Source organism: Anthonomus grandis, chromosome 22 (assembly GCF_022605725.1).
Source record: "Anthonomus grandis grandis chromosome 22, icAntGran1.3, whole genome shotgun sequence".
NCBI classification, from domain to species: domain Eukaryota; kingdom Metazoa; phylum Arthropoda; class Insecta; order Coleoptera; family Curculionidae; genus Anthonomus; species Anthonomus grandis.
The window spans coordinates 11,289,420-11,312,912 of record NC_065567.1 but is presented as its reverse complement, the minus strand read 5'-3'; the positions used below and the strand labels follow the sequence as shown (position 1 = coordinate 11,312,912).

General features: G+C 30.4%; 1 protein-coding gene across 1 annotated transcript in view; it reads left to right on the top strand.

Annotated features, from left to right (window-relative positions):
- LOC126748102 (protein sidekick-like) overlaps positions 1–23,223 on the top strand; it is a 168,790-nt gene extending 145,567 nt beyond the window's left edge. Inside the window, exon 5 of the mRNA XM_050457104.1 lies at positions 23,084–23,223. Within this exon, the coding sequence (XP_050313061.1) occupies positions 23,084–23,223 (140 nt within the window). The remainder of the gene's footprint in view (positions 1–23,083) is intronic.
- Positions 23,224–23,493: the final 270 nt, after the last annotated feature.

The window sequence follows — 23,493 nt, the reverse complement described above, 5'->3', positions numbered from 1 at the left end:
TCGTGAAGCAAGATTCCTTAAAGTTGTGATTGGAAATAAAACTTTATCAACCCTCTAATCAATATTGCGCGGGCCTAAAGTTAGCTTAAGATAACTTTAATGAGTTGGTTTAAGGATCTGTTACTGCTAACGGTATTAAAAATTTCTTGTTAGAATATTGTAGGTTAACTTTACAACACACTTAATTATGAATTGTTACTTTCAATCTGAATTAACATATGTTGATTTAAATATTTACGTCTATATTTTTCTAAGCGATCTGAAGTTAGTTTTTTAAGAAAAACTTTCAAGATTAACTAAAGTTTTTTAAAAAAGCTTGATTTTGGTTCTGATGGCTTCTTCTCCGTTTCAGACCATGCCTTTATTTTTTGGTTAAATGTTGTGATTAAGGACAGACCATGTATGACAGTGGACGTAAAACATTTTTTATTCAGGACATCTCTAAAGATTTATAGTTTCGTAATAGTTTTTTATTATCCGGTAGCAATTAATTTATTTGATAATACTCAAAAAATATTTGCAATAACACTTATGTTACCCCAAAATTCATACTTTTTGTTGAATAAAACTTCAGAACTTTGACTGTATCGATAACAAAATCTCTTAACACACTGAGTATTCAAACTATTCCAAGGGTTTAAAAGTAATTTAAATAAAAAAGTGCTTCAATTTAAATAAAAAAGTGCAACAAATACACATATTGTCAGTAAAGCATATACAGATCATTTTATCGTAAGCTACGTATTACCCAAAATAATGGCAACACCGCTTGGTTGCGGATTGCAGCCGGCGGAATTTTTCGTTTTTATTTTTTGAACTAGGAGTCAGCAAACTTCACTTTGCTGTGTCACTGCACGTTGCATTAATAATTTTTGAGCGTTATTTTCGTGTTTTTTTTTCACTATGGCTGTTTATACCCCTTCCGAAAGAGTTCAACTAATTAAATGGTTTTATGGAGGCAATTCAGCAGTACAATGTAGAGATTTGTTTTCAGTGACATTTGAGAATAGTTTTAAATGTGGTTACAAATTTAAAATTTTGTAATTTTAAATTTGTAACCACAATATCTTGAATATTGTAAGTATCACTTCTATGCAGATGATACGCAGTTGTATCACTCCTTTGCACCTTCTGATTATTTAACTGCTTTGAACCATATAAATGCTGATTTTGATGCACTTGTTAAAGTCTCTAGTAAACATATGTTAAAATTAAACCCTAAAAAATGTGTAGTTATTCTCTTTGGAAGTAACGTTCAAATAAGGACTATTTATGAAGAATTTTCTTTGTTTGTTGGACATCAAAAACTTCAAGTAGTTGAGAGCACCAAGAGCTTGGGTTTAGCACTCGATTTACAGCTAAAGTTTAGTGGACACATATCAAATAATCTTAAAAAGTCGTATTGTGCTCTAAAAACCATGTACCATCATCGACATTACTTAGATCTGAATATTAAACGTGAGCTATGCGACTCTCTTGTGTTGTCAAATTTTAATCATTGTGATGTGGTTTATGGACCTTGTCTAGATGGTCAAGACTCCTATAGAGTTCAAAAAATGCAAAACTCTTGTATTCGTTTTATTTATGGCTTTAATAGGCGAGGTCATGTATCACATAAGCTTAATGATTTTAAGTGGCTTAATATGTTTAATAGACGTAAGCTACATTCCAGTGTCCTATTTTATAAAATTATTAAATACCGCAGTCCTCCCTACCTATACAACAAAATTACATTTCGGACAGACATCCATCACTTAAATTTAAGAAGTAAATCTTTAACTATTCCTAAACACAAAAATCAATTTTTCAAAAAATCATTCTCTTATAATATTTCTCATATCATTTATGCGCTACTACCCGATATAACTGATATTTCGAATTCCATTTATAGATTCAAAACAAAAGTAAGGCAAATCTTATTGAATAATCAGTAACATGCATATTAGAGCTAGAAGATTTATTTTTAATTTTTCTTGTTTATAAATTGTAATTGAATGGCTAGTATTAGATATATTCTTCCGTATTTAATTGTTGTATTGTTGTAATCTGTACCAAATCATCAACTACCTAGATGTAATGTATTACATTATATCTAGTAGTTAGTTTAATTTATTAGTTGTCAGTTTAATTCGTTAGTTTTATCTAAAAAGTAGTTTAGTTTAAAAAGTTTTTTATGTTGTAGCTATGTAGGTAGAACAGAACCTGCATTTTTAATGCAGGAGTCTGATACATTGGCTTTTATTTACCTCAATTATTGAATACATCTGTAAGTTTATATTCTATGTAATTTCCATGGTAAATAATAAATGTTATTATTTTTATTATTATAAATTTTAAGACATCTTTTTGTCTTCAAGATTGTAAAAAATGCCACACAAAACGTCAAGAACCACCTGTTGAAGTGGTCAATGATATAGAATGGCGGGAAGAAATGGTTTGCAGTACCCTAGAACTTGATTCGACACGGTCCACTAGAAGTGTTGGAGAGGAACTGGGAATGAGCAATAAAACTGTTGCTCGTATCTGGAAAAAAATATGGGTACAAATGTTTCAAGTATTCAAAAACTCAGGAAATATTTCCTGAAGACCAGTGGCGAAGAATGGAATTTTGTGAAACCATGATGGAAAAGGCAAATGAAAAATAATATTTTTAAAAAAATATTTGGTTTTCTGATGAATCTTCTTTTCCATTACATGGCAAATACAATCCTTCCATTGTTTGTTATTGGTCTCAGGAAAACGAGCACAGAAATTTTCAGTTTCGTACCCAGTATCCTCAGAAATTGAATGTTTGGGCAGGTATTTTGGGCGACAATGTTATAGGGCCTTTTTTTATTGATGGCACTTAAAACGCCCAAAAGTACCTTGAGTTGCTGCAAAACCAAGTTCTTCCTGCCATTCAACCTGATGAAGACCTGGGATCAGTTTATTTTCAGCAAGATGGCTGTCCTGCTCATAACGCGACTAAGCTAAAGGAATTTTTAACAAATACTTTTCCTAACCGCCTTGTTAGTGGGACTGGCGATATTAAATGGCCTCCTAGATCTCCAGATTTGTCTCCAAATGGCTTTTATCAGTAGGGTTATCTTAAGGAGACCATTTATAAGCATGAATTTAGTAGGCCAACAAATTTAAAGGAGTTGCGAAATAAAATTGTCGAATGTGCCAATTCCATTTTACCTGAAACTCTTTTGGAGGTGCGAAATAGCTTTTACGATAGGTTAAGTTTTTGTTTAGCGAAAGAAGGCGGTTTATTTGAGCCTTTTATTTAAAAAATGATATGTTGTTAAGTTTGTTTATTAGAGTTTTATTTCTGATTTTTTATTATATTTTTATTAGAGTTGATATTTTATTTTTTATTAGAATAACGGTTTAATTTTCATTATGCAAAACACAGCATACTAAACATTTTAAGATTACAATTCTATGAGGGTTTTAAACATTGTCATGTCTGTAAAACCCGCATTAGAATAATTATTTTAAAAATGCCTGGATTTTCGCGTAATATTTTGGGAAATTTTGTCGCCAAACGACGCAACTCCCACAAAAGTCAGATGTTTACTAATCCCGTCCTCGGGCCGGCCGGGGCGGTGCTCTGTCGCAGGCACACACGCGCGACGTTGCAAAATTTCGCCTCTATGCGGTTTCCTATAAGTAACGAACGAAAACACGATCTGTATACGGATAGATTCTTAAAAAACTAGGACTAAACTTATGGAGGCTAAAAAATTATGGTTCCACAAATACCGATCGACAAAAGAAAGAGATTAACAAGTTTAAACGTTTAAGCAACTTGCAAGTACAAATTTATATTAACAAATAGAGACCGTCAGTATTTAGGATCCGTATATGAGCCGAATTCGTAAAATCTTCAATATTTATAGTTAGCTAAGAAATACTAGGGCATACGTTTTAATATTAGAAAATTATCCTTATCAAATATCTTCTTGACTTATGACACCATGGAGAAAGCTAGCAACTCCTGTACAAGAACATTCTAATTATATTTTTGTAAAGAACGTGTAATCATTAGAAGGTTTTTAATCAACTAAAAGCTAGATTTATAATTTTACACTAGATTTATAGAAAATTGTCATTTATTGTGTTGTCTTCCATATTATTTCAAACTAATTAAAGAGCGGAAATTTTAACTTTTGAATGTCCAGAACGAGTTGGGAAATTTTAATATAATTCATCGTTTGGGTCAACAAACAAGAAAATTTATCACAAAAAATCTTTTCAATATTTAGTGTAGGTTGCATATTCTGTCTATAGACTAATTTGTTTAAAAAATATTTTTTTATTCTGTAGGTTCATTGAAGTTTTTTAAGTTAACTGTAGAGAAATAAATAAGAGTTGCTTCAATACCAAATGTTGCAATGCTAAAAGTACTAAAATGTGTTGGTTATTATAAGTAACTTTTACCTTTTTTTCCCAGTACATAACTGCGTTTTGTAAACATAAGCTGTATTTTTATCATCTTGATTCTTAACACCAATTATTTACTCCTTAAAAAATACCATGATAAAGGTTAATAGATTGCTATTTTAATAAACATGGGATTTTTTTAGATTCTTAGAAGTATGGTTTCATTATTTCAGATTTTCTTATTTTCAGTGGTAATTTTAAATAAAGATTTATTTATTATTATATTATAGGTTTATTTAAAATAGACGTAATGATGTTTGCAAATGCTGGCTATTGGCCTGAATTAATTGACGTATTCTGGTTAAATTTTATGCAATTTATAAATCCTGATACGAAGCGACTTTATAACATATTATGGAGCTTTAAAGCATGATAGCCTAACAACTCATTTTTTTTGTTGACAATAATCTTTTACCGTCATGCTAACTAGATTTAACTAATTTTTTTATTTGGTAATATTTCCTAATAATTTGTGCAACTTTCTCAAGAAACAAGTCTTCTAGTCAAACTAACAAGACCTGAATGTTCCAAACTGGTCCCCCACCAATGAAATATTATTACTACGACTCATGATTAAAAATCAATAAAAATGAGGGAATTTACTAATAAGAGACGTTAGTTTAAATTTGACAAAAGATATTCAGAAAGACTAACAGAATATTGGTTCTCTCTGAAGTCCTAGTTTAAGTCGGATATAGCGCATTTTAAGTAGTCGAAAAAGAATAATTAGTATGCGTATTCAAAATATAAGGCTTTCATTTGCAGGGCTTTGAGAAATTTATGAAATTTTAATTCACATATCTTAATGTAAGTACTTTTGGGTTAATTTTCATGATGGTAGGTAGTTCTGGTAGATAGACCCCAAGTTATTCATTAATTGCAAACAATGTAAAGAAAATTAAGACAACACCTACAAACTAGAGATACAAAATCAAAATTATGTGGTAAATCATTGGTATTAATGATGGAACCTCAAGTAGTTAAAAAAATGTTCGCTGTAATTAGGCTTTCTGTATTAATAATTGTTATTGTAATGCTTGTTTAAAAAAATCAATGGGCTATTGGCACAGTTTTCACAATTAAATACGTCAATCAGAAAATGAGAGAGAGATTTGACAAGCTATTAGTTAGTTTTATTTAACCGAGCCACCTACTAGAATTTGTTCAATTTAAATTTTCACAAACAGTAATGATTGTTAAATTGTTATTAATGTTGGTATGAAGAATCTCTAATAATGTAACTTTTTTTTATTCATTTATATTTCTTCAGCTTTTTAGTTTTTTTGAATGGTTTTTCTAAATTCAAACTTCTCTGCTTTGTTTTTTTTTAATTGTATATCAATAGAAAAAACATACATTAATAGATGTCCCAAAAGACTTAAAGTTTGCAAAAATCAATAAATAAATTGTTATTTAAATATATTATGAAACGTGAATTTGGCAGACGCAAATTAGAAACAACATTTTGCCATTAATGAATAGTCCTTTAGTTAAAACCTATGGTGTAACATTCAAATCACAAGCCAGTTTTATCACTAAATAAAAGTCTTTATTTTAATCTCGACACGTATTTCGCTATCGATGATAGCATCTTCGGGAAAAGCAACAATTAAAACAATTTCTAGGGTTAATGGTTATAACGATATGGTTATCGAGAAATTAATTAGAACACATAGGTTTAAAATTCTAAAAATTCTACAACATTTCTAAAAGATGAGAATAAGCAACTTTCGTTGCAATACCATATGATCCTATCTTGATAAGATGCATTGATAGTGTCTAAGACTTAGGTTGGTCTAAGAATGGTCTATCAAAGTTCGGCCAAGTTACGAAATCTTTTAGGAATTCCAAAAGATAAAATAAACACCAATAAAAAGTCTGGGATCTATAAGATTAATTTTAACGATTGTGATAAAAAATATAAAGGGCAAATAGGAAAATGCATTAATATCAGATTTAAAGAACATGTAGCTCATGTAAAATATATCAGAGTTAAAAAGTCAAGTTTGGCTGAACATGTTAAATACTCGTCACTTTGTAAGGATAGATATAACTAAAATTATAATAGCTAAACTTTTATATAGATGCATATAAAAGTTTAGCAATTTTCAAAAAACAAAAAACCATTCTTAACACATAAGGAACAGGATAAAGGTCCAATCCCTTATACCCAATTATAAAGTTTAGTTAGTGTTAAGATATTTTGTTTAGCCATGTTTCATTGCATTTTTCGCTATATTAGTTATATCTTCAGAATATAAGGCCGCTTGTAAGTAGTTTTAGTTGCAATGTTTTAATTTTTTCCGAAGATGCTAACATCGGTAGCAAAACACGTGTCGAAAGTAACATAAAAAGTTTTGGTTAGTGCTAAAACTATCTCTCTATTTTCTATTATGTTTGGTTAATTTATTTAATTTAATTTGATTTTCTATTGCATGCATATTTTTAATATTGAATAGGTTAAAATATGCGCCGTTATTGGTATTACAATAATAAAACTACTTTGGATTTTTTTTTTTTTTTGACGTAAGTTTGTCTGATATTACTCCTGAAGCAAAAAATCTAGTGAAGTCAATTATGGAAAACTTGTGGCTTATTTTAATTAAAGTCTGCTTAAAAAAAATTAAGATGTATTCTATTGAATTCAATAACTGGATAACGGTGCACTCGTGAAAAAGAAAATATATCGATGACCTTTTGGCAAAAATTGTATTAATAATCCTTGAACTCAACACTAACGAAAGAAACTTACAAAATACAACTCTTTGAAGTTATATTGTTTTAAGATTATTTCTTTCAATGAATCGCGTAGACACAAAGACCTATTATTATTTTCAGAAAATTGTCGTTTAGGTCCAGCCGGTTCATTTGTTCGGTTCCACCCTCGTTAAATCGTTAAAACTCATTACTGCATTAAATATAATTTGAGTAAAACTTAATCTCAAAGATTCTGTGAAATACTGGTCAATTGGTTTTTACCAGAGCGATAAAATAATCTCTCTCTCACACACACACACACACACACACACACACACACATATTCTAACAATATTGTCACATAAATTTATTTTTTTTTTACTTTTATCCTTTCTACTTTAGTTTTGTTACATTGTCAGGACATCTATTGCAATTAAACACGTGTTTTTAAAAAATTTTTTAACTGTTTATATTTTGGTGTTAATAAGCAAGACAACAATATTTATTAAAAATTTAAGGTCAATATTGAATATGTGTGTGATTGCAAGTTTGTGATTGTAAATTATAAGACATTTTGTATAATATTACTATACCACAGAATTAGACATATAATAAGATTAGAATCCATAGCAAATTAAAATATTCCATAAATTACTAATACAGCTCATTCACAGTAGATAAATATATAGAGATATATTTTTAACAGATAAGTCACCCTATTAGAGGAAATTCAAAAAAAATAAGAAGTATGAAAAAATTAAAGGTATAACGAAAGAAAGAATATAAAAAAAATAATTATTTAACAAAGCATCTATCTAAATAAATAAATATTACAACAAATAATGTTAATAATAGTACTCTTTTAAGTATTGTAACAAACAACAACTTAACTTAAAATGAAATTAAAAGGTATATGGTAAAAGTTTACGCAATGCTTTAACTTTTAATCACTAGAAATATCACAATTTTTTTTCATAAATATTACATGTACCGTCAAAGTGGGTGACTTGAAATCAGAGGGTGAAGTGAAAAAATTTACGCGGTCGGACGGATATTTAAGTTATCACCTAAAAGCACTGCCGCGCATTTGACCTTGGTATATGTTTACTTTTAGGCTAAAACTTGTCGCGCCATTCTGAATTAGTGTGCCGTAGCCGTAGGTCAAAGTATCTAATAAAAATTGTTGATTTTGTGAACCTCCAGAACTTTTACTTCTGAGCCATAGTTGAAATTCAGTCAAAGGTATGAATTTTTAATATTAGATGAAAAAAATAGTTTTTTTGAAGATGTCATCACAGTTTTGCTTTAAAAAATTGTTTCACTTTTTTTTTTAATTATTTAAACTTTTGGTTATATTTTTAGGGTGACTTGAAAAATCCCCAAAGGTCCCAAATGACTAACTACCTAAAAAGTAGACATTAATAGGTGAAAATAAAAAAGTTAACTAGTGCAAAAGCTATGAGAATAATTAACGTATTTACATTTTCGTAACAATATTTACATATTTTACGTTTGGGCATTTAGAGTTCGCGGAAAAAACATTTTTCGTCAATTCATGTTCCCAATCAGTCAGGTTATAATCTATGAAAGCATCATAAAGTGGTTAATATCGTATTCGCACTCATTATGAAAGCAAATTTACAATTTTTCAATTTACATTTTGAAAATAGCCTTCAAAAAAATTATTATATTTCCTAGTTTATTTGAATAATATTGAATTTATAATTAGACAGGCTAAATATCAACAGCTGTTTTATTTAAAAGTGTTAAATAATTTACCAAAATGTTAATATAAATAATGTTACTTTCGGGTTCTATCTAAAAGACCCTTTACAATTAATAGAAATTAAATAAAAATACGAAACTAAATGAATATCAAAAAGCTTTTCAAAAATATTTAAAACGTTTAGCGTATGTGAATTTTACCGCACTTATTTCGCCTCTAACTTCCTTTTAAAATATGTTGCACATATTTTGGAGTTGTACAATTAAATACAGTTGGAACTAAAGTAGTTTATTTTTGGTCTTGTCTTTTGGAGATTTGTATTTTTCACTGAAATTCAGTAATTTTCAGTAAGGTTTTGTGGTTTTTCCTACTCAAGGACAGCTTTAACTTTGCAGAAAAAAAAACTAGAGACTTTTTTTGTTTTTTAATATTATAGATAAAATAAATTATAAATATTGTTATTAGGGGTTTTAGAATAGTATATTGGAAGTACGGCAACTAATGATAATGACCTATTAATTTAATTTTCTCATTATTTGTAAAGAACTCGGCGATATAAATTTCAATAAATAACAATTTTATATTATATTTATGAATATAAAAAGTTTTATTTGTAATAATAAATCTTTACATGATAGTTTAAGTAACAAATATTTTATACAGGTCAAAGTCCTTTTTTTTAACTTGATCAGGATGTCTGAAATCAAAGAAATGAGTTTATATTGGGCAGGTAAATAAACCGATATTTCTTTAACGTAATATGTGATTTAAGCTGCTTTGGGCGTTTCAGCCTAAGCAAAGCTTTGATTATCAAATAAAGTTGGCCCATATATAAACATACAACCTGACATTTGAAATTACCATATCCAGTCGTGTCGGTTTCCTAAAATAAATCAAGGCTGAATACCATATAATTATTGTTGGTGATTATCACGATGGTAACGATTTATACTCGGTTAAAGTCTTGGTACAAAATGCGTGTACACAGAATATAGGGTGTGAATTTGCTACAAATAAGGAACATGCTATCCTAATGTTAATATGCCAATTTTAAAGGCTTTTAAACAGCATCTTTTTTTACGTTTAATATATCTTGAGATATGACTGAAATAGCAATTTATATTATTTTATATGCTTTGTCTCCTTTGAATAACATAATGTCAAAAAATATTAATCTTTGAAAAATTATTTATCAAGTTGTAGCCCGACGGTTCAAACTTTGTACACTTAATAACAATTAACTACCTACCAAGAAATAATTTATTAAATATTTTCAAAAACTCAGATACTATTCAAAACACTTCTCTTTTATAACGAATACGCATTCTAGCTAAATATTGCAAAAGTATAGCGCATACATTTCAAACTTTAAAAAATACGACTGATTTATTCATTTTTATATTAGGCATAAAAATGTTTCGTAAAAATTATTTTATTTATTTATGGAAATATTTTTAAAGTATAATCAAAAAAAAATACTACTAGGGAACAACTAAGAGGATTATTATTATTACTATTCAATAACCCTTTTTTTTAAATTTCGTTAGCTACCTCTTGACCTTAATGACTTTGCTTGGCATCGCCTTCCCTTCGAGTTATTAGCTTCTCACAATAATTGGCTGAACTTGATTTCCTTAATCCTGTAAAATTAAATCTAAATCTTTCGGATTTTTGGATGTTTTTCTATAGGGTTCAAATCAGGTGACTGTAAGGCCAATCCATTATTCCAATTTTTTTAATCATTATTATTTTTTCCTTTAAAGCTAATTCTTAACTAGTCGGGAGGTGTGTTTAGGGTCATCATGCTGTTGGAAAATCAATGACAATGTCCTTATCCTCTTCTTATGGTAACAAATTACTGTCCAATATAGCAACATAATTTTGAGCATCCATACCAGGGATCCAGAGGGCAACGTTGCATGTGACAAGTAAACAAACTGACTTATTCACTCTGACTAATTATTATTCAATCCCTAATTTGTAATAACTTAAAATTGGTGTTTTGTGAAGGAAACAGGTTAACTATTTTCACACCTGGTAAGTTAATATACAGTGTATCCCAAAAGTTATGTCTAAATTCAGTTAAAATTCAGGGGTGTGTTCTCTAAATTTAGCCTCTATTCTACTCACCACCTTTTGACATATCGGAGGACGATCAGGATGGATTTCATTGAATAATTGAGCAGCTTCTCTTTGAGTACGTGTTCTATCACCAAACCCAACCATGCACAGAATTTCTATTTTTTATCGTTCCGTTAACTTTACCATTGTGAAAACCGCAACTTTGCTCGTACACTTCACACTTGACAATATCTGTTTGGCGTAAAACTGTCATACAGTTTCTATGAGAATACACGGTCACCAGCCAACAATAAAAAAAACACGAATGAATGGAATTTTGCTCTGTATAAAAATTCTCAGGGATAAGGTGACTCGTAAGGTGAACTTCAATAATAATGTTTGGTCGTCTTTTTTTCGATAACTGTTGACTTTAGGTATAGGACATGATGCATGAATACGTAGAATTCTACACGAAATTCAAAAATGAAATAAAAAAAGGTGCTTTCATTTGAAAAAATGAAGTTGATGGTCGTAATTTGTTTTTGAGCAACCCTGTATATACAAACTTCACATACAAAAATGCGCAACTTGAAATAAAAATTGACGGGTCCGAGCGTTTTTTTTTCGAACATACTCCTGAATTTAAAATGAATTTAGACATAACTTTTGGGATGCACTGTATATATCACTTTATGTCAGTACTACTGAAATATGATAGAATGGATAACTAGTGGTTTCTTCTAATACACATCAAGCATTTCTTCAATTGCATTATTCATATTAGCAAAGCGCATGACGGCTATAAGCTGCGACGTTGCCAAATCATCTGAGTTTTCCTTAGATAAACGTAGTATGGAAAATCAAGTTACATTAGGGGATCTATACATACAACGTTAATATTAGCTCAAAAGTCAATAAAATCTAATCAGACTTAAGTGCTCTAAACGACAAGGTTGGCAAGCAAATATCGACTCTAGAGGGTAAGGTTCATAGCTTGGAGGACGAAAATGCTATTTTAAGAAGTCGCTTGCTTAGAGTGAAAAAATTATCTAAAAAGAAAAACCTTATCATCAATGGGCTACCTAAGACAGAAAACGACGGCCGAGTTGAAAAAGTCATAGATATTTTGAACAATAAACTAGAAGTTGGATTGACATTTAATGATTTGTCAGATTGTTTTCGAAAGTACCAGTTGAGTAAATCTATACCAAGTACAATCTCTTGGTATTTGTCAGTGGGATAAAGAGAAACGAGTGTTTAAAGAAACGTAAATCTCTTTAGAGTACAATTATTTTGTTGAACGAGGATCTTACGTTGGAAGAAATAGCTGAGCGCAGGATTTTAACACTAAAATTGAAGGAGGCTCAAGGACAGCATGCCTATTTAAATGACAATTCGCTAATTGTAGATGGTGCTACTTACACTTATGAGGACTTTATTAAAACCGAGGGGTCAACACAAGATCCCGTCGAAACTCTCCTGCTAACTCTGCTGGTGAGCAGTGCCATAAATCTCCTATTCTATTTGTCCCAATTAAAAAATCAAGGAAAAACAAAGACAAAAATAAATTAACAACGTTAACAGTCGGAGTTGAGTCGAATAGAAAACGAAAGCTGCCCCAGGTCTCTAGTCCCACGAGCACTCGAGCCACACCGGTTTCAAACATCAAAAAAGGTAGCATACAATCAATGTAAGGTATTTTTCCTCATTGTATATTGATTATTAGATGTCCTTATCTAGTCTTACTGTTTTATTGAACGTGCATATTGTTTACTTGCATCTTGACTATTAAAGGTATCATCATTTTGATTTTATATTTTTAAACTTGATATAATTGGTGAACGAGTATTTAAATATATAATTACTAAATGAATCCAGTTTTTCATTTCGTTCAATTTCCACATTTAAATATTGAATCTATTTTTACAGGCTATAATGAATTTTATACTTTGGTCTTACAACATAATTTTGATGTAGTTATGGTAACAGAAACTTGGTTATACTCAGAGATCCTATCAGATATTTTTGATACATCTGGTTTTAGTATCATTTGTAAAAAGTTACGATTTCAGAGATGAATTTCAATTTTCTGACCAGTCAAAGCATAGAATGTTTATTTTTTAAGTTTAAATTATGTAATCAAGCTTATTGTATTGCCACGTATTATAGACCACCTGAATGCCTGACTTTCTTAACTATATGAATAATATCTTTTCTTATATATTGTAACGAAATTCAGGAAAATACTTTTATTGACAACTTCAAAAACTGACCTAACTCGCGTTGACTGTCGTTTAATTGTTTCCAAGGTAAAAACTGAATAATAAGTCACGAAACGCGTAATTTTTAAAGCCCTATGGAACAATTTAGAATTTTTTTCATAATTTTTGGAGAATGCTGACAGTCTAAGCAAGCAAGTATACAAATTCTAGAAAATGGAAATTATAGGGATTTACAATAATATAACCTAAATAACGTAAGTTTGTGCCTAAATGGGCTTCTGAAACAGGATGAACTACTTAAAAACTAGACACTATAGAAGCAAATATTAACCTAAACGTGATTTAGGGTTTTAAATAAACCTTCTATCAACTACTAATACTAATCAACTTTTAACTACAAAATGCGAATAAAATAGTACAAAAACTAATATAACTAACTATAAGAGAATAATTTACGTATTTACATTTTCACTATAATATGTAGTACCATTGATTACATTATCTGCAGTGGAGAACTTAGTATTGATTTTCTGAAAATATCTAACCCAGTTTCAACATGTTTGGATACATACGACTTGGTACAAGTACTTAATGAACCTACACAAATTGCGGACAACTCATCCACTTTAATTGATCCAATTTTTAGGTCTTAAAACTAAATTCTGTTGGAACTTTGAATGCTGATAGTATTTCCAATCATAGAATTCATTTTTGTTATTAACAGCAAAGTTAAAAGCGCCACCTAAAACAATTTCCTTCTGTTGCTTTCGCAATTTTAACTTATTACATTTTAAGAGTGACCTATTTTATCTAGATTGGTTTGCAATTATAGGCAGAGAAGAAATAGATAAGATATTAATATTCTTAATTATTTTATTATCCAGTCATTCGATGGACATATAATGGTAAACATTAGAAATGTTTCAAGGCCAAAAGCAGATTGGTTGACAGGAAACAAAAATGCTAATGCATAATAGAAAAAATCCAAAACTTACGAACAGCTACGCAGTTTGACTGTTGTGGCTAGTAGGAGGGAAAAGCAGCAAGATCTAAGTTTAATTTCATCGCAAAACAATCCTCGCAGAACTTGGGATGCCTTAAGTATTTTAAAAGTTTATTGCAACAATAAAAAAACCGCACTAATCTTCCCCTAAATCTTTCGGATCCTAACCTCATTAATTTTTCTCATTTTGTTCAAAGTTTAATTAAAGACAACTGCCAAAGCAAAATTGACTTTAACAATGGTAATATTTTCAATAACACCGCCAATTTTTCTTTTAACTTGTTCACGGAGGAGGTTCATGGAAATTTGCTTGCTTTTAAAAGGAACTGTGTCGGTTAAGATTATATTTTCTTCACAATGGTTTAGCACTGTAGTTCCGAAATTGACAAATTTATTGGGTATATAATTAATTAGTGTTTAGAAAGGGTTGGCATGACTTATTCTAGAGATGCTTACCTTTTAACTTGTGGGTCCAGTTTGATGTGTTTATTTAAAGTGCAGTTAAAAAAAAATCCTAACTGACAAATTGGTTCTCATATAAGCAAAAGGATGTAAAGAAACATAACACATAGTAAAACACAAAACAGGCCTCAATTAACAACACTATATAATAAAAAATCTTGTAAATACTGGTCGGTGTTCGTTGTTTAATCTTTCATTTAAATTAAGAATTGTTGTAAAAATTATAAGACAGTTTCTTGTTAAAAAGTACAACCCCTGAAATCAAAACTCTATGCACCAAAGTTATAAAACATTAAAAAAAATCCATAATCCGCTAGTATGTAACTACCCTATGGCCAAAGTCAGCAACCTACTGCATAACACACTGTACAGCATGTATGTACTAAATCAGTATTAAGTAAAATATTATTTCAGTAAATATGCAATTTACGTTACAGTGCCAACTGCCAAAAAAGAATTTTAATCACTAGACCATAATTGCTTAATTTATCAAGCCATTAAATAATATAAATTAGCCAATATGACTTGTCCCAAAATCCAAAAAAAATAACAAATCAGAAATCATAACTGCTTACACATTCCTTTTATCTTTTTTGACCTGATAACCCATTGTGCAGATTTAAGGACAGCAGCTGACTAAGGTCCAATCATAACGTCATGAAGAGGTAAGAAATCCTGATAAAGCTCTAATTTATGATAGGAACTGAAAACAGCACCTTAGATGGCTCAGGATGGTCTTGAGATGACCCTTAGGACTTAATACTTCGCTTAAAACTCAGCTTAAGGTCCTGCTCAAAACCCTGCATAAGACCTTACCTAAGATGTTGCAAAAGACTCTAAAATTAACACGTCAAACTTGGCAGCCCTAAAAACCATGAAAAAACGTCTTACATAAATAGGAATCAAGCTTACCTCAAGATGTTGGAGGGTCTTTTATAAAGTGTATTAAAGTGATCTTATATGAAAGATGATAAGACATGGCTAATGTTGCCATGAGGTAACTATGAGGTCGAATCCCAATCTCGAGAAATTGAACTTGTTAACCTGAAGACCAAACCACTTGAAAAGAAAGCCAAAACGCAATTTCTGGGTACCTTTTTAATAGATAATCTCACGCAGGTCCAGTTTTACAAGAATTGACAATACAACATTCCCCCACTTAGATTTAAGTTGTTGCGAGTACAGAAATCAATATAATCCCAAAAGGCAAAATATTCAAATAACAGGAAATACAATGGCAACAACAGTCCAGTATTGAAAATGCCAATACGTAAATTGATTCTTAAGCATGGCATAGGGGACCGATAACATAGGACAGACAGATAGAACAATCACGTTAGTCAGAGAGAGAGAGAAAGGAAAACAGCGTAAATTACTTAAAATTCAAAGCGAAACAGCTAGCGCCATCTAGGAATTCTTACTTTTTAGAAGGTCAATAACTGACTTTACACTAGATATCGCGATCATTACATTTTTATACAATGATTAAGTTATTACGCTATAAAAGCAACAAAAAAAATTAAACGCTACAAAATGCATTATTGGCAACTGATCATAAAAGCGATTTCGAACCTCCAAAAGAGTTTCTAGTAAAACGGCAGCACACTCAGTAGTTTTCTCTCATACATGACTCCTTTAAATTTATTGGCCTACTACATTCATGTTTGTAAATAGTCTCATTAAAATAAAAGAACCCCAAAAATAAAAGTCATTTGGAAAAAATCTCGAGATTTAGAAGGCCAATTATTAATGTCAGCAGTCCCAGTAATAAGACGGTTATGAAAAGTATTTGTTAAAAATTCCTTTACGATAATCGCAGGACAGCCGTCTCGTTAAAAATAGATAGATTCTAGGTTAAATTAGGTTAAATTAGGAAAGATTTGAATGGCAGGATGAACTTGGTTTTGCAGTAGCTCATGGTATGTTGGGCGTTTAAAAGTACTAATAAAAAATTGCGATACAATATGGTTGCCCAAAATACCAACCCTCAAAAATTGAATATTTTTTAGAGCTGTATTTTGGGTTGAATTTTGAGCTCAGTACGGAATTAAAACCTGCTCATTCTCCTAAGACCAATATCGAATAACTGAAATTTTGTGTTTCCCATGTAATGAAAACTCTCATCGACGAAAGGAAGCGGTTGTTGCCATTATTTTGGACAATGCGTAATCTTCAATTTTCCAACTTGTAGGTTATGTGTAAGTACAACGGTCTTATTAAATTTTTTTCTTAATTAATTATTTTGTGGCGAATTAGCCTAACCCAAATATAACACATAAACATTACTCTTGTATTTTATTAAAATATTGTGGTTAAAAAAAATTATATTACCCTCTAGGGGAGTTAAAATTGCAAGAATCTTGAATGGTAAGCGCTGTTGAGTAATTTATTGTACAGGCTTTTTAATTACTTATTTAAAAATATGATGAAGTTATCTTTTAGTCGTTTTATTTGAAACAAAACTGCAAAAAGCTAACTATTTAAAGTTTCAAGAGATACACATGAAAATCATTAATATATCTGAACTTAAATGTTCTTATAATATTCGTTATTGGATCAACGGTAATAGTTACAGCCTATTTTTAAATTTTCCTGCCACGACCATAACTATATTTATATATAGAAAGAGCAAAACAAATTACCAATGTGTTTTTCTTTCAACAAGATGATACCGGGGAAAAATGAAGTGTCAAATTACAAATGACCATAGCAGGACTATACAAGCAACTTGTAGTTTCTTTTTTTAAATTGTTGTGGTTTTCATAAAGCCAATAAATAGAATACATGTCAGATCAGGAAAAGATTTATCTAAGATACTGTAAAATAAATCTAGCGTGTATATTCTGGTGCTCTTTGGTAATTATTTTTGAATCAAAGTCAGATACATTTAACCGTTACTTAAACGGATTAAATAAGAATTTATCCTAATAGCATGTAAAGTTTGTCATACTCCCAGGTAAAACTGTCAGAAACTTTATAAATTATTTCGTACTTAAAGTAGGGTGAGTCTTAACATGGTTTAAAATATATTAATAGGCAAATTTAATAATCTTTAGATATCAGCCGTTACTAATATGTCTAAAAAGACAAGTTGTAAAGATAATTTTTTTGCACCAATATGAAACTAATATTACTTTTAATCTAAAAAGTCGCCTTAGGGTAATAGAAGTAAATAAATCTTCAAAATTAAACGGCTGATGGCAATATTAAGAACTATTACTTCATCTATTAAATTTAAAATAGTTGTCTTAACTTTAGTGAACTTTCAAAAGCTTGAAAGTAAGTTGCTGTAATTTGCATTACTATAGTTCTATTTATTATCTGAATTATCACACCATAACTCTATAAATTATTGTGATCTGGTTCCATTTAATATGATTCATTAAAAAAAATTATAATAAAATAATGATCAAATTAAAAATGTATTTTAGTTCGTTGAAGTACAATATACTTAATTAACTTTTAATAATTAAATATCAACCCTTTGAACTACTTTTGAATGAGATCATTGACATAAAATTAAATCTTGCTCTTTGAATACTTATGATATACTCTGAGAAATAGTGTAGAAAAATCTTTGTTAAAAATAACTGTTAATCTCTAGTTCTTAAAAAAGAAAAGTCGAAGAAGGCCTCCAATAATAGTAAATGCAACCCACAATACACAAAAATAAAATCCGAAGCCACGGCTCAATAATTGTACATGCAACCCACAATACACAAAAATAAAATTCGAAGCCTCGCCTCATTGATAGTACCTGCTACCCACAATTGCCACGCCGTTTTTCTTGAGGTCAAAGGGCGCGATTAATATAATAGAATTATTATAAAACCAAGAAATAAATAATCTTAAAAATGATTCCTTAGATGCAGAGCGAGCGGTAAGACTGAGTCGAGTCACCTCTCGGGTATCAGTCTTGCATGGACCCGCCATGTTGTTATGTCTATCAAAATATAAATAATACAGAGGCACTTTTTCAATTGTATTTATTATTCAGTTTTATGCCGCTATGCGATATTTATCATATTGTTAATACCCCTTATCTCGAGGTCACGGGTAATAATTTTCCCATTTTTTACCCCTTATCGGTGGAATTTCGAAAAATCCGTTCTTATCCGGTGCCTACATTATAAAAGGAACCCGTTGGCAAAATTTCACGTTTCTAGCTATTGTAGTTTGGGCTCTGCGATGATGAGTCAGTCAGGACAAACTCTTTTATATATATAGATATATCTATATGTACAGAGGGTACCGGAATCGGAGGAGCATAGTAAAACTACGTATTTTTCAGCTCATTTAAAGACGAAAAGTAAAAACTACGGAATTTGGAAAGCAATGGTGCACGACAAGCTGCTTGTTTTTTCAACTCAATATCACTTAAATTAGGAATCTTTTTTTAATAGAAAAAGTAATATAAAGAAGTATTCATTTATTAAGAATACTCCTTATTTAAATGATAAACTTTTATATTTCATATTTGAGTGGTCATAGTTCGAAGATATAATATTCCCTGTTGCCAAAATTATTTTTTGATAGAGATTCCTAAATATTAGGAATAGAGTAACATTTTAAATCAGAACATAATGGGTTAAATAGTACAGGCAGGTAAGCTACGATTTTTCCTTTTTTCATTTCATATACCACTTTAAAAAATATAAATCAAGAGCCTGTTTACCGGAAAATTTGGCCAATATTTTAGTTCGAGAAAATAGACAAAGCAAATCCTAATAAATTCCAAAATGCAATGCCTAAAGTAAATCTTTAATATGTACCTTTAATAAATGGCTTAGATTTGGTACTTGTCCAGGTAAATGGAAAAATTTTTTAGAAACTCTATATTTATGAGTAGTGGTCAAATGTGAAAAATTATCATGTTCTGTGTATTAAATCTAAATATTCAGGTTTGACGAGAAACTCTCTTAAAAATTGTTCTAAAGGCGATTGTTTCGCGTCCCACAGTGCAAAAGGTTTAAAAGATATATATAACTAATATTGTATAATTTTTAGCAGGCTGTGGTATACCAAGAGATCACATCTTGGACCTAGTTTTTCTTTTAAAAATATTGGTTATTTTTTATATCGAATGACTTACTGTTTGCTGATAATCTTAGCACAACTTACTCTTATCTAAATGTGAAACCTCCGTGCCCAGATGTGCTTCGACTCTTTATCGCATCCACAATTAATTACCAAATCTTATGTTAAGTAAGAACATTTCATCCCTGTTCGCATAGATGCTATTGCACATTTTATGGTTCCCACCCAGAAATGGATTCTTCCACCTTATCGGGGAACTATCCGATCATTTTTAACCTCTTTGCTAGGTTTTTAATCTTAAAAATGCGAAGCTCAATCTCTTTAAAGGTGTTTTTCAGGCTTTCCACAGATTGTTTCAGCAACTATCTCATGTGCATGGACACACAAGTCATCCAGAGAGCTCCTATTGAAAACCACGTGCCAAAAAAATTAACTGGCACTCTCACTCGGCGTTGCCGTTGTATAGAGTGGACGGAAATTCTCAGCTAACCTTGCTCGTACGATCTTGCTCTGCTCCTTGCTCAGGAGAAGATCTCGATATCTGCAGTCGACAAGTGCACATGACATCTGACACAGTCTTGCTGTAGCTCTCAGTCTGAGTGTTAGAGTTCCTAGGCGTTTAGCAACTAGTCTACTTAGACATGGAATATTTGGGCCTAAGTGAGACTTCTTGCTCCATCCCTGCAGTGCCGCCTTTTGAACGTTTTACTGTATATTCCAGAATCCGCCCTGTTCTTTAAAGGCTCCTATTAGGTAGGTAGGAGAGACTTATTTAGTCATTGCTGTTTTATCTCATAAGGACATATAATACATTGAGATTAAAGAGAAATGCGGTTATAGTTCAGTGCAGTGGCCTGTAAATCCACCACAAAGTCCACCATCCTGCTAAACTGGAGGCAAACACTTGAGCACCAGGGCACTCTATGGTACACATCGCTACAAACCTGCACCTTGCAAAAAATGTATACGCTATTATAGGTAGAAGAACTATTAAATTAGTAGTTACTTGAAGCATAAGTTAAACATTTATGAAAAAGTTTTTTTATTTACTCCTGTACCCAAGTAACAATTTGCAATCACCTAAATTGAGATTACTCTAATTTTCACTAGTTGCAACGTTGTTTTCAGCGCAAAATTTAGTTGGTTTTGCAACGACGTTTATTTTCGACCAAACTTCGACGTACTGTACCTGTATCGCAACTGTTGTAAAACTCTGCTATTTTTACAACGTATTTTTTTACTATAGATGGTAGCGGTAGTAATTTAAAACAACGACGTGCAGACGTGTACAATTTTTCGAATCAAAAACCCAGTAAGAACAACGGTACCTCATCGTTAGTGAATGGGTATTACGTTGCCTGATCGTCTGTGTTAAGCATTTTTCGCTGTAGAGGGAGCTTTTTGAGATGTTAAGAAGAAGATGGAAGACAAAGGTAGAGAGAATAAAAGGAAGAAAAAATATTCAATTCAACATTACCTACTTGATCTAGATTTTTATTTTTATAATTCATTTTTTGCTTGGTATTATTGGGATTTATTATTTTGGTTTTGCTTTAAAAAATGAAGAGTTATAAATAATTTAAATATTCTGCATTTAAACATACTACAGACGCAAAAAAAACTTGCAATAGAAGCAAGAATGCCTACTAGCTTACCTGAAGTTGATATGGATTATGTAGAATCAATGGAAGTGCCGGAAGATAGAAGTGAAAAGATTTGTATTAAATTTTACATATTAAAAGTTTAAAATACTGTTTTTTTTTTTTGTAAATGATTTCCTTCATGGTTCCTATATCCTACTTTATAGCCTTTCTTTATACAAGAGACTATAATCAGTTTGAAAAACAATGGTAAATTGCAGCAGCAATGAGAACTTAGAATGTAATGTTAACATTACATTCTGAGTTTATATTTTTCGAAGAGCTTATGAATTTTTTTGTAAAAGTTAAAGTTTTTGTTTATTGAAGTTTGTAAGAAAACGTGCTATTAAAATTTTAGGTTAGGTCCATCCGTTCTTCCTCTTGCTTCAGGCCAACCAGGGACAATAACAGCGGGTTTCTGCTGTAACCAATAAAAAAATTACTTCTTTTTTTATTGAAATCCGCTATAAATTTAGGTCGCGCGTGTTATTCAGGCCTAAAATAACTTCTTTTCACAGTAAACTATGTTCCGTTTACAAATTAAGTTCCTAAAAACGGGTATTTTACCCATATATTTCACTATATTAAACTACATACGAAACAAATATTAATAAGCACTGTTCAAAAGATGGATTAAAAAGGTTATATTTTTGGAGTAGCTGCCTACTGGAGTTACCTATTAGTTTATTGTTAAGAAAGTAAATAATTTTTCTGTCGTTATGGCGTCCATCCGTCCAAAAATCAGTAACTCTAAAAACGTTGCAAAAGCGTTTAGAAAGTTAACAGGTAGTCACTATGTAACGTTGAGACAACCAAAAAAATCTCTTTCAAATTGGTGTAAAACGGGGTTGTCTCTGCGGTTATGACAACGTAACAATGCAACGTTGCGTTGCAATTTGCAACGTTGTCGCGTCGAAAAATTGCTAATTGGGTATACAGTGTCATTATGATTATAGAAACTAATATCATATGTAAATGATTTGGGAGTCCCATTTAGAACGTTTAGGACCAAATCGGAAAGGTTATTTTGCGAATGCGATGTTGCAGAAATTATCTGTCTTCTAATTAAATATTATGCAATATTATAATGGAGCTCAAGGAGATCTTCCTGTCTGAAACACACTTTATCCAGGAATACACTTTTAAGTCAGGAAGATGCTAGTTTTATAGACGTTAAATTAAATTTTTTACCGAACTTGCGTTGACTATCGTAATTGTTTTCAAGATAAACAACAAAACTGATTAAAATTTCATATCCCTGATAAAGACCCATGAAATAATCGCTAAAAAGTTTCTAGATGGTTTTAACCGATAACAACCAATAATTACTAACTATATTAAGTCTATAAAATGATTAGGATTTATAATAAAACAACCTTATTTGGACCAACCCTCAAACAAAATGAGCAACTAAAAACTAGTCCCTATACGTGAAAATATTAAACTAAATGTAAATGGAACCTCAAATAAACTTAACGAATCAGCTTAAACTACAAAAATAGGAATAAAAGAGTACAAACACTATGACAATAATTAGCGTATTTACATCTTGATAACAATATATTGGTTAAAAAAAAATAATTATAATGATTATACATATAAAAATATAAAATGGTTTTACGATAATTAACTCTATTGTATTGAAAATTAAATAGTTGATTTTCAAGATTTATTATTAGTAAATATTAGTCGTATCAAATGTAAATAAAAAAATAGTTTATTCAAACATATATTTACATAACAAAAATTGCATTAGTTATCATAGTAATCTTAAATTATTTAATTTTTGAAATCTATTCATTTTCAGGTGAACGGCCAGCGGCTATGCAAACAGGATCAGCAAGACTATCAAAAAGTACTTTAAACATTATCGCTCTATTGATTGTATCCTACATCTATCAAACTTTCACTTACAACGACTACGGATTTTCATCAGCTTCGAGGTAGCTATTTTGCCTCTTTTTTAATTTAAATTTGTAAATATTATTTGTGTATAAATAAGAAAATATCGAATTTTTGTAACAAGATTTTTTTAAATTGAGATGAAACAGTATTTCTCAGAGAATCAAAATCAGCTTCTTATAGTTAAAAAGTGAATCCTTAAGGTAAAAAAATGTTTAGTATTTGATTAAAAACGTTCTGTGCTTTTATTATATATTTTTTTTAAATACTTATATTATATTATAATTTATAAATATTGTATAAAATAAAAGCAAT